Genomic DNA, 13,148 nt, shown 5'->3' with positions numbered 1-13,148 from the left:
AGGGCCTCCCAGATGCGCCCCCCCCCCCCGATGGGCCTGGCGGATGGCAGCTTTGCGCAGCTGCTCAAAGGTCCTTCCCTCCTGGCTGGCCTCTGCCCCCCATCCCTGAAGAAAGCCCCCCACATTTGCTCTCCACAATGTTGTGGAGAACACAATAGGCCTAACTCACCTTGGGGATGTTGTGCTCCCCAACATCCAGGCAGGTCAGGAGGCACCTGAACCTCGCCTTCAAACATCCAAAGGCTCATTCCACTTGGATGTGGGCCCAGTCCAGCTGGGTATTGAAACAGTCCCTGCTCGGGTCTAGGCGGCTGGTGTACGGCTTCATCAGCCACTGCACGAGGGGGTAAACCTCATCCCCCATAATGCACAGTGGCATCTCAACGTCCCCGACCATGATGTTGCACTGGGGGAAGAATGTGCCAGCCTCCAGCTTCTGGTAGAAGCTGGAATTCCTGAAAATATGGGTGTTATGTGCCCTGCCCCACCACCCGACAAAAATGTCCATGATCTGTCTGCGGTGGTTGATCAGGGCCTGCAGCAACTATAGAAAAATAGTTCTTGCGGTTAACGTGCTGGGTGGCTCAATGTTCTGGTGCTTGGATGGAGATGTGGGTTCCATCTATGGCTCCCCCGTAGTTGAGGAAGCCCAAGGCGGAAAATCCGGCCACGATAGGGTCCAGGTCTCCCGGGCCAATGACCCTATGCAGCAGGATGGTGTTGATGGCCCTCACCACCTGCAGAAGGAGACATAGAAACTCATAAAACAGAGAATCAGAGGGGGTGCCTGAGCCCTTGGGAGGTGCCCTCTCCCCTGACCCCCTCAAACACTCCAGGATTCACCCCTTATGAGGCTACCCCCACCCCCCTGCAGGGCTGTGTGAAGGCGGAACTGCAGAACCCTCCGAGAATGGGGCTTCTCCCCCATCCCAATCCTACCGCCACCCCTGTTCCCCTTTCCCTAGGGTCCCCCTTTCCAGTACCCTTCTCCCTCCCCTCCCCCCAGGGACTGCAGCCTAAGAGTGCCTTACTTCCATGTGGAGGGCCCCGACAGTGGACTTTCCTATGCCGAACTGGTAGCTGTCTAGGGTGGTGATGGCAATCTGCTTCTCCAGGGGGATGGTGGCCCGCAGATGGGTATCCCATTGTTAGTGGGCAGGGGTGAGTCAGACATACAGCTCTATGAAGGTGGCCTTCCTCATGTAGAAGTTTTGGAGCCACTGCTGGTTGTCCCACCACTCCATCACCAGCCAGTTCCACCAGTCAGAACTAGTGTCCAGCCTCCAGAACCAACCCTCCACCATGGGGTGGGGTTGCAAGGGCCTTGCTCCCGCACACAGGCAAAGGGTCTCGTTGATGAGCTTGGTGTTGGGCTCCTGCAGGGCCATGAAGGCAGCCTGCACAAACCATTGCAGAAACTGCAGCATGGCAATGTGGGGCCATCGCACGCCTGAGGCATCTCCGGCTCCATGGCAAGGGGTCCAGTGTCCCAAAAGCTGGGCAACCAGAGCATGCACTGTGAATGCTTTGCTGTCCCTTGGAGAGGTAGGCAAGCAGAGAAACGGCTGTCTGGGGGGTCCCTATAAGCACATATCTCAGCTAGCCTTAGGCAACAGCACCTGGAAGCAACTGATGACCTAATGCCCTGCCTGAACTGGTTCCGGGTGGCCTTAAATGCGAGATAGTGCCCACTCTGATTGGACACTATCTTTTGAAATAGCAAATCGCTATTTCGTTGTGCTTTTGCCGCCTGGACGCTCTCTTTGAAAATAAGCTTTTCTGGAAGATCTCTTGCAAAAGAAGCTTGCAGTCTAGACGTAGCCCCAGGTACAAACTGCATTCAGTCAGGGTATGTCTACACTACCCCACTAGTTCGAACTAGCGAGGTAATGCAGGCATACCGCACTTACAAATGAAGCCCGGGATTTGAATTTCCCGGGCTTCATTTGCATAAGCGGGGAGCCGCCATTTTTAAAACCCCGCTCGTTCGAACCCCGTGCAGCGCGGCTACACGGGGCTCGAACTAGGTAGTTCGGACTAGGCTTCCTATTCCGAACTACCGGTACACCTCGTGGAACCCATTTGCAAGTGCGGTATGCCTACATTACCCTCCTAGTTCGAACTAGGAGGGTAGTGTAGACATACCCTCACTGAGCCAGTATGTTTTGGTCTAGATAAATATAGATGTGTGCCAAAATCCAGTTAAGGTATTGGAAATGTCTTCCTGCCTAGATGAAAACTAATTAAATGTTACCAGATAGTGATGTAGGAGATTTCTTCTGATAGGGGAAATACTTGAAGTTTTGCTGATCTCTTAAAGCAAAAGCTGCTTATATAGCTGCTGTCTTAAGCAAACTACAGCTGACCATTGTCTCTTTCATTTACTCTTAAGATAGCTAAATGTTTAACCATTTTAATGTTACCGCTAGAGAAATGAGAGACCCAGAGAATAATTATTAAAAGATACATGTGCATAAAGAAAATCAGATCTAAACAATGAGAAATATTTCAGCAATTCCAATATTCATTAAAACAAGGTCATCCTCAAGAGCTCATACTAAGTTTTGCAAATATGAAACAAGGATGAATTATTGTGCATTATACATTTTTGGTACATAAATGCTGTTTGAATTTGTCAACCTTTTTTGTTCTTCAAGTTATGTAGGTGATTCTTTCTCCCTTTCTATCTATCTCAAAAATAATTGCCCATTATTCTTTGTTCATTGTCTCCATCACTCAGCTGTGCTGTAACGTAACAGATTTCCCATCTTGGGTTTGGTTTGTGGCATTTCTGAGTGCAGCTGCAGCATGTTGATTCTGGATTTGTAGTATTGGCTGCTACAGTAGGTTGCTGGGTGACTTAATTGGCAGACAGAACTGTTTACAACATAGTGGCCTCCAAAAATAAAAACCTTCTTATATATTAATGCTACTGGGATACTGAAAATAAAGATATTCTCAATTCTCTTGTCACAACCTATTGTGGCTCGTGGAATGAGGAGTAACGGTAGTTCGGACTAGGAAGCCTAGTCCATGCTGCGTGTAGCCGCGCGGCACGGGGTTCGAACGAGCGGGGATTTTAAAATGGCGGCGCCCCGCTTATGCAAATGAAGCCCGGGAAATTCAAATCCCGGGCTTCATTTGCAAGTGCGGTATGCCTACATTACCCTCCTAGTTTGAACTAGGAGGGTAGTGTAGACATACCCTTAGAGTGTTCAAGTTACAAGAAGCTGATAGAGGAGATGCAAATTGTTCTTAAGTATCCATTGTTTAGTATGGGTACTTAAGAACATATGGACCCATGGGAAAGAGACCTTTTAAGAATTTCACAGGGATTTCACTAAATAATGGGTGAGGAAGATGAGGTTACTCCCCTTCCTGTAACTGACGTTCTTGAAGATGAGTGTCCCTGGGGGTGCTCCACTACCCTCCCTGCTTCCCCTCTACGTTGGGTTGGGAAAAAAAGAAGCTGTTTTCCTATGTCGGGTTCCAGGTAGACAAGGAATTGAAGGGAGAGTGGTCGCGCATGTGAGATGGTACCGGGGAGGGCCTGCGCGTACCGCATGCCGTGCATGCGCAGCCCCAATGCACTGTTATCAAAAATCCACTCTGAGATGCTTATCTCAAAGAACATTAGTTACAGGAAGGTGAGTTACCTCCTCCCTTCCACTCTGGCACAACGAATGCAGAAGTTGGAGGCCTTGCATCTACAGGCTCTGGTACAAAAACTTCCCCCTACAAAATCCTAATACCCAGATTCTGGGGGATCCACTGCCACCACCAAAGTAATTCCAAGAAAACCAGGGAAGAGATCACTTCGGAAATCCCCTCCCTACAGTAAAACTCTCTCCCCCTCCCCACCCCAACCTCCCTTTTGCTTAGAGTTGAGAAAACAGAAGGAATCTATGGACAACAATGGACTCTGCCTTTTAACTAGGCACTGAGATCTAAGAACACAACAATCAACCAATACTGGTTAATTAAAAAAAACCAATCTTTTATTATCAAAACAAAACTACAGTTGCAAGCATAGTAAATTGGCTAGATGGAAAGAGCCACCATTTGATATAAAGGAGGCCCCTGACTTGCAACCACCTGAGTGCTGACCCCTCGCACTTACAATCATTTTTGTAAGTGCAGAAAGGGCCAAAAACCTCCAACTTACAACCACATTCACAACGGCGCACAGCGCCTATCATAAATGCGAGATCGAGTCACAACGCTTCTTGTAGATACTCAGAAAACCCCTGGGCTGTAAGACTTAGTTACAAAAGAGAAAAAAAAACAATTAGCAAGCTCAGACATGATTTCCAAACCTCCAGACAAGGAAAACAATAAACCTTGATGGACTATTTCAACTTTTCCCTAGTTACACATTTTAAGAAGTCCGTTCTTGGAGAGAGAAGTGTCTCTCATCTCCCTCAATACCTGGGAGAAACTGCTCTGATCTCAAACAAGAAGAGAGAGAGAAAACCCCTCTTTTCCAATTTGAATTTCTTACCTGCATTGTTATTGGCTGACTGCCCGACACCTTGGCTAGGTGCAGGAAGTTAACCCCTTAGTTACCGGGTGATGGTCAGCACTTCTGATTATGACAGCTACTAAGTCAGAGATGGAGATTTGTCCATAGCCATGCTGGCGGTCTGTGTCAGAGCTGGGACTAGAAGTCATAAGCTCTTGGTTTCTTGTCCTGTCTTTAGGTCACTAGACAATGCTTCCTGGGACCTCAGTGAGCATAAACATCAATATGATTATTAATTTCATTAATTTTGATCCTGATCCCAGGTATGTGTCCATAATTTGTCACCTGCCTTGGAAAAACTGTAAGTTTAGTTGTGCACAGTACAATGAAGATAGTCTCCCCATTTTATACTGAAAAATGTTGCTGACTCATTTTGTCAAATCAAAGAAGAACTGCTGTGATTCCAAAAGTCATCAGTAGATGCTTATACGGTTAATCAGATGGCAAGGATGTAATTTCATTAATATAATGTAACAAGAAAAATAGCTTCACTTGTAAAAGAGGCAAGTGATTAGTGAAGAAATGGTCTCACATTCCTGTGACTTAACAGATTGAGTGACAGGATGATATAGACATGTGCCTGTGTTAAAATAATTACTGGGGATTAAGAGGTAATTTGGTTACAACTCAGGCTGCTAATCTAGTAAAATGGCTATGTTCATGCTAACAATATCCCCTCTTGAATTGTTTTATTGGTACTATTTTTTTCAAAGTCTTTTATCCATGATGGATATTTGTTACTATTTTTAGCAATTTTGGAATGTTGGATGACATGAACTCTTTACAGATGAGTTGTTTAAAGAACGTGTGTGTGTGTGTGTGTGTGTGTGTGTGTGTGTGTGTGTGTGTGTGTGTGTGTGTGTGTGTGTGTGTGTGTATAGATGCCCATTCAAGGATTAGGACCACACTGTGATGACCTTTTACAAACATTGGATGTTTACCTAAAAGCTATGCTCTGGGAAATATTTTGAGGACCTTCTATGGTCTGTGTTATACAGGAGGCCATTCTGGATGATCACAATGCTCCCTTTTGGCCTATGAATCTATACATAAATAAGAAAATCCTTGACCCAGAGTGTTAAGTCCAGAATAATGACAAGAAATGAATACTGTAACATATTCTAAATGAGATCATAAAAAGAGACATTTAAGTAGTTTGTGTTTAGCAGTAGGAGCAAAATCTAATTAATGCTTCATTTATTTGCTGAATAATTGTTATAAAATCCTTTGCCATGACCACTGTCAGTATTTATTTAGTTGAATTAAATAGGGGCCAAAACTTCACATAGGAAAAGTTCCCATTGAAATCAGTGTGAACTTTGCTTGACTGTGGACTGCTGGATTTGGTTCTTATTGAATGAAACAATGTTTTTTTTTCTTATATAGTTCAAAAGAAATATGCTTCTCAATTCTATAAATAAATGCTGTTACATTAAATACTAGCCCATAAGTAAAATGTATCTCATAAAACAGGTTTCGGAGAAGTATGTTAACATTTTCTTTGTAAATGTGTAAGCCCTGACTTTCAGTGGTTACATATTTACACGCAAGGAGTCAGATGGGAGTCAGTACTACTACCTTGCCCCATGCACTGCTGCCTCTGTAAGAAGCAGTTTGCTCTGTGAGAACTACATGCGCAGAGAGCTGGCTTGAAACCTGGCTCTGTATGTGTACCAGTTCCTGCCTCCCTCCCTTCCCCTGCTGCCTCTGACATTGAGGCTATGTATAGACTTCAGGCTTCTTTCAGAAGAAGCTTTTCCAGAAAAGATCTTCTGAAAAATCTTCTTCTGAAAGAGAGCGTCCACACTGCAAAAGTTCATCAAAAAAATAATCTGCTTTTTCAAAAGATAGCATCCACATTGAATGCGCTATCTCGCATTTAAGCTGTGATTACTATGGACGGAGTGGCCACCAGAGCACCTGTGCTTTTTCCTTTTTCCTTTTCTTTTGAAAGAGCTCCCTCTTCCCTGTCCACAAACACATGCCTTTTTCCGAAAGAGCTCTTTCGCAAAAAGACTTCTTCCTCGTAGAAAAAGGTTCACCAATGTTGGAAAACCCCCTCTGTTCTTTCAGTTTTCTTTTGAAAGAATGTGATTGCAGGGTGGACATAAGTGAAGTTTTTTCTGAAAAAACTCTGCAGTGTAGACATATCCAGAGACAGCGGGGGGAGAGAGGTGCATGTAACCATGCAAGTTAACCGATGAACGCTATGCCATAATAAAATTGTTAGTCTTTAAGGTGCCACCGTACTCCTTGTTGGTTTCCACCATACTCCTTGTTGTTTTTTCTTATAAAACAGATTGCTTGAGAATAGGAGAAATTACAAATTAGAATATATTTAAGTTATCCCATTTTACAAATTTTAATTCTCTGTAGACTCTAGTTCTAAACTTGATATTTATTATTAAGGAAAGATGTCCCTCCAAAAACTTGGAAAATCACAAACAGTAGTAATTTTGGCTATGTCTAGACTGAAAGCCTCTTTCGAAAGAGGCTTTTTCGAAAAAGCGCGTCTAGACTGCAAACAGTACTTTCGAAAAAGCAAGCCGCTTTTTCGAAAGAAAGCAGCGAGTGAGTCTGGATGCTCTCTTTCTAAAAAGCCCTGTTTGCAGTCAAGAACACCTTTTTTCGAAAGAGCACTTTCGAAAAACGGCGTTCTTCCTCGTGCAATGAGGTTTACCACCATCAAAAGAAAAGCCACGTTCTTTCGATTTAATTTCGAAAGAACGCGGCTACAGTCTAGACGCAGGTGAAGTTTTTTCGAAAAAAGGCTACTTTTTTCAAAAAAAACCTGAGTCTGGACACACAGTTTATGAAAGCATACTGGAGACAGATCTCTTCAGCAACATCCTGGCCAATCTGCCTGGAATTAGTCCAGCAGGTTCTGAACATGAAGTCTTGCAACATTTCATAAACTCACAAAGATCATTTCAGCAAGACCTCTTCTCTTGGATAATGTATCCTTGATGTGTTTTGTTTGAAGTAGTTAAGAGGCAATTCATTGAATGAAACATCTCTTTAACCATGCCAAAGCTCAACTGCCTGAGAGAAAAACCTGCAAGATTTACTGGTGTTTTGATGCCGCTTTGAAATTTAGAATGTTTGGGTGTAACTTTGAAGAAATACTACATATGTGGCATCACATATGACTATTTCAAAATCTAAACGAGATTTCAATTAGTAACCAGGCCAGTCTTTTTAGTTAAAGATTAATTATTTGGACAGAGCTTAGAGGGCTATATTTAATGCAAGGAGATGCACATTACTAGCTTCCTGCAAAATGGGATGTTTGCTCCAAGTAAGGTCTGTTAGTGTTTCCCTGCTGTTTTCCCTTGATGTTTCTACTGCTTTTGGAGACAGCTTTTATTTGTGGCTGAGGTCTTCAGGAGGCCGTCTGGTGGAAGACTCTAAGGCTGCATTTCTCAAACTCTGGGTCCCAACCCCCCAGGTGGTCACAGTATCACAGTGTTTGAGAACCCCTGCTCTAAGGAAATGTATCTAGGCTGTACCTCCTTCCCAAATAGCACCATCAAATTTTTGGGCTGTAGTGACCATTCCCAAAAGGACTAAATATTTCAACACCTAATTTTTAGGTGCTTTGCCACCAAGTAGAATTCCCAGCTCCTAAGTTAACCCATTTAGACTGCGTACACAGACCTTCTGACTCAGGTCTGCAGATTGACCTACATAACTCTTTATAAGCTATAGTTGCTGAAAAAAAGAGTTTAGCATTCCTGAATCTAAAGCTTTTATAATCTGTTTTGTCAAATGCAGACTGTTGAGTTATAGTTCAATTGGCTATATGAATATTGTAGTTAAAAGTAGGCTGAACACTTAATCCACTTTCTAATTTTAACTACTTTTGGGTGATTGTTTCCAGTAAACAGTCCATTTTACAGTAAAGTGAAAATACAAAGTAATGACCATAATATCTAACTTGGGTATTTATATATTGTCATTCACCATAGGGTATAGGACATAATATCTGTATACTGTAGATACCAGAGTATTTGTTTTCTAGGAATAGTCTCAGGCAGTTTACACAATCTGAAATGAAATTACAAAAAAAAATTAAAAATTACAAAAATAAGTCTTTATTCAAAACAAACTTGGACAAATAAAATATATAACTAATATCAAATAAAATCAATACAGACTTAAAGGTATACATGAAATTAAAAAAAGAAAAGCATAATACATATATCAATGTACTCTCATATATGTATTATCTGGGAGGTCTGGGTAAGTAACCAAAACTTACTGTTATACCTCAGACATTCCCTGTTCAAGGTCTTATTCAGCAAAAAGTATGAGTCTCTGCTGGTAGTGAAAGGAACATTTGCCATGTATGAATAAAAAAGGCATTAACCATATTTTCATATACAAATAGTTCCATCAAACTATCACCTTATCAGTAATGAAATCCAGATCACTATAGATAAAGGGTATGTTCTTTGTTGCATTAAAACTATCTCTTTGCAAACAAAACCAAGACCAGAAACATTCACATACATATTCTCATATACTCTAAATTAATCAAATTTGTTAATAAAAAATGTCTCAGTTGATCATGGAAGTGGGATGACACATCTCCATCTGTTTTTCACAGCATATAGCAATATCACTGTTACCATGATTGTCCAGTGCTTAGCCAAAATCAGTTTATGGATGAAGAACAGCTGGCTGAAGTTACATTCAAATATAACAGATTATGCTAAGCTCTCATGCAGCAATGTCCATGAGTAATGTGCTCTGCCATATACAGTTAACTAGGAGACTTTGTGCTTGTATTGGACTCTTGGATTCATAACTGACCTAAACTCTCACATTATAGTGTCCACATGTTCTGTCATCTGCATTTACCTAGGAGAATGCATCTTAACTTTTCAAAAGGTGATCCAGCCTTATTAGTATGAACCTTGACTACCTCTTAGTGGGATAACTGCAGTGCACTCTGAGCATGAATTAGTTACTCAAGGGTAAATTACAATTACAGAGCTCAGCAGTGCATCTTCACAACAACAGATGATTCTAGAATTACGCAAGACCTATTGTCACCTCACTACACTGAACCCCCATGAAATACTGGGTCAAATTCAAGTCTCAGTCCTTATCTTCAAGATTTTTAATGGCCTGGGTCCAGATTCACCTCAAAGATTGCCTAAAGTTCCAGATTGAGGACTGTGAGAGGGTGATCCCTTGATGCGGCCTCGGACGTGGCCAGGCCAAGCTCCCGGGGTTCCCTCCCTTGGTTTATTCTAGCCCTATCGGTGCGGTGTCCCCGGCATAGGGCAACCAATGGCCCTGTTGGAGCCCCCAAACCAGATGGGCACAGTGACAACCTCCACCCTTGCTCCAGCAGGGCTAACACCCAGGGTCCTCAGTCTGGTCCCTTGTATGGCTTTTCGTCTCGCTCGCTCTCTCTGGAGTGCTGCCTCCTGTAGCCTGGCTCCCGTACCGGCCGGTGCAGGATGGGGTCTCACCTATTGTTCTCCTGCAGTGTAGGGGGATCCGGGCCCACCCTCACTCACAGGTCCCAGCCCAGGGCCCTGAGGACAGGGTCAGCGCAGTCCCTGCCTGGCTGGTGGGGGATCCTTCCTTAGCACAGCCCTGCCCTTGGCCACTTCCTACCCCTCCTGCTCCTCACTTACAGCCATACTGGGGCTATGGGTCCATCCTCGGTGCTCCTCAGACCTGTCCCCCCCATCTCCGGTCCGCTTTCTCCCCTGCTCTGGAGTTCCGGTATGCTTTTCATCCTTCCGCCATCCCTGATCTTTGTGTAGTGCGGGGTGCTGTCGGCGAGGGCAGCCCTTCCTTCTACACCGGGCGGGCCGCTGTGCCCTCGTTCAATCCCGTCTCCTCCCAGCTGTGCCGAGCAGGTGGCACAACAGGTCTTGCACATCTCCCGTCAGGCGAACCAGGTTGCGGCGGGTTCCGAGGTCCCTCAGAACACCAGCGCCCCGTCACAAGGACCATCATCAGTAACTCTACTCTTATGGCACAATAAAAGTATCTGTCATAAAGCTAATTTTTGTTTATGCAGTGTGGAGGGTAGGTCCCACTTCTGGGCCCCATAACCCTGTTCAGTCCACTAACTCAGACTTAAGTACAGCAGTGTGGGTCCTGCTTCTCCTTGTTGGCATTTGGGCTTCTGTCCTTCGGTTAAAAGGGCATTGAGTCTGGTGCCCCTGTTCAGCCTGGGCTGGGTAACCAGTCCTTCCCAGCTACAGGCTGGGCTCTCAGGCTGCTTGGGTAAAGAAGTCCAAACCCTCCTGGTAGGTCCCCCTCACCTACACTGTTATCTCTGGCAACCTTGCTGTTCTCTCTTTCAGCTTTTCTGATTCTTCTCTTATCAGTTATGGCTTCTCTCCACCTCGCTCCAAACTCCTCTCTATCTGTCATTCCCAGTCCCTCTTCCACTCCTCCCCCCCCCCTTGGCTTTTTAAAAGTCCCCTTTAGCTGCCTGGAGCCATTACCTGGCCCTTAATTGTTTTGTCACAGCCCTGCCCAGCTGCTTCCATTCCGCCCTTAATATTCTCAGGCTAGCTGCTCCTGACTGCTCTGAAGTATCCTTCTCTCCTTCTGTCTAGCCCTTTAACCTCCCCTGTCATGATCTTTAGGTGGAGAGAGAGGGCCACTTCTCTGGAACCCTATAGCTCTGCCTCCACCTGAGTGTAGCGGGCTGTTGGTCTGGGTCTGAGGTCCTGACACCTGATGCAGTGAAGGGCGAGATGCAAAACTTCTTGGAAGACATCTGTGGCTCCAAGAACATAGTGGCTCTCATCCTTCAGCGCTGGGAAGATTTCCATCTCGTCCTCCAGACCGTAAGAGCCATTTTGGGGGAGGGTAAAGGGACTGGGCAGTGGGAGGCTGAAGCCTACCAGCGGATCCGCGGCTTCCGTGACACCCTGCTCATGTTTGGATATGGTCACGGTTTGCTGCGGGGCCCAATGGGTGCTGCCAGCACTCCTGCCAGTGAGGATCTTCCCCAGCCCTCTCAATGCCCTCATTCGTCCTTGCCATTCTGAACACCCAGAGCTGCAGGCTGGGTCTCCACAAGTGTCAGGTATTCTCCTTCCTTCGGGAAGGGGGTACTCTGTCATCTTCCTGCAGGAGACCCTCACTGCTCCAGCTCTGGTGTCTGAAGTGGGGGGACAGGGTCTACTTCAGCCACCTGTCAGCCTGTTAATTCGGGTTGGTGACCCTGTTCTCCCTGAACCTGCAGCCCGAGGTGCTGGTGACTACCGAGGTTGTGCAGGACTGCCAAGGTTGTGCAGGGCTCCCTGCTGCACCTCCAGGTCCGGGTGGAGGGGCTGACATTAAATCTCATTAACATCTACGCCCCGACATCTGGCCTGGAAAGGCTCCACTTCTACCAGCAGGCGTCTGCCTTACTCAGCTCTCTGGATCCTCACGAGTGCCTTGTCCTGGGTGGGGATTTCAATTGCTCCCTCGAGGAACGGGACCACACGGGAAGCGAGCAGTACCCAGCCACTACAGGTGTCCTCAGGGAGATGATAGACCAACACTCCCTGGTGAACATTTGGCGTGACCTCCACCCGGATGAGGATGCAGCATTTACCTTTTCCAGGTAGAGGGTCAACAGTTGTTTCACTCCCGGTTGGACCACATTTATTGCTTTCGTCATCATCTATTTCAGGCCCACTCTTCCAGCATTCAGCATTTGGTGGCCGTGATGGCCTCTCTTTCCTCGGAGAGGCTGGGGCTGGTTTACTGGCATTTCAACAACAGCTTGCTGGAGGATGTGGGCTTTTTAGCGTCCTTCTGGGAGTTCTGGCTGGCCTGGCATTGGCAGCAGTGTGCCTTTTCTTCGGCACGGCAGTGGTGGGATGTGGGGAAAGTGTGCATGTAGCTCTTCTGTCGCGACTACACCCAGGGAGCCAGCCAGCAGAAGATAGAGCAGTTGGAGCAGGAGGTTTTAGAGCTAGAGATGTGGCTTGACACCGGCCCCAGAGACCCATCCCTCTGCGGATCGTGCTAGGAGAAGCAGGAGGAACTCCAGGCCCTCGATGACCTTTAGGCCTGGGGTACCTTTGTTCGTTCTCGCATCCACCTCCTCCAGGAGATGGATTGCAACTCCTGCTTCTTCTACACCCTGAAGAAAAAGAGGGGGGGGGGCGCAAAAATAATCTGCCTTCTGGTAGAGGATGGCACCCCCCTCATGGATCTGTTGGAGATGCGTGAGAGGGCTCGTGCCTTCTATGCCTCCCTTTTCTCCCCAGATCCAACTGACACCGACACCTGCAGAGTTCTCTGGAATGAACTCCTGACTGTCAGCATGGGCCACCAGGACCAGCTAGAGTTGCTCCTCTCTCTGGCTGAGTTCTCAGAAGCCCTCCATCTCAACAAGTCCCTGGGCATGGCCGGGCCCAGCATCTGGGCTGAGTCCTTGGAGAGCAGGGTCCTCCCTGTATCGTGCAGGCAAGCCGTGCTCATCTTGCTGCCCAAGAAGGGGAACCTTCACGGTCTGAGGAATTGGCGTCCCATCTCACCCCTTGGCATAGACTATAAAATCATTGCCAAAGCCATCTCACAGAGATTCAAGTCCGTGCTGGCAGACATGGTCCATCCAGACCAGACCTATCATAGAATCATAGAATCATAG

General features: G+C 46.1%; 1 protein-coding gene across 7 annotated transcripts in view; it reads left to right on the top strand.

Moving 5' to 3' along the window:
• KIF6 (kinesin family member 6) overlaps positions 1–13,148 on the top strand; it is a 367,777-nt gene that overhangs the window by 20,398 nt on the left and 334,231 nt on the right. Inside the window, exon 1 of one of the 7 annotated variants that reach the window (XM_075925089.1) lies at positions 4,545–4,785. The exons of the other annotated variants lie outside the window; for them this stretch is intronic. Within the exon in view, the coding sequence (XP_075781204.1) occupies positions 4,712–4,785 (74 nt within the window). The 5' untranslated portion in view covers positions 4,545–4,711. Of the gene's footprint in view, positions 1–4,544; positions 4,786–13,148 lie in introns of those variants that run through there. 7 annotated transcript variants of the gene reach the window in all.

The sequence above is a fragment of the Pelodiscus sinensis genome, chromosome 3 (genome assembly GCF_049634645.1).
Source record: "Pelodiscus sinensis isolate JC-2024 chromosome 3, ASM4963464v1, whole genome shotgun sequence".
Classification (NCBI taxonomy): Eukaryota; Metazoa; Chordata; order Testudines; family Trionychidae; genus Pelodiscus; species Pelodiscus sinensis.
This window is presented reverse-complemented; position numbering and strand designations above follow the sequence as displayed.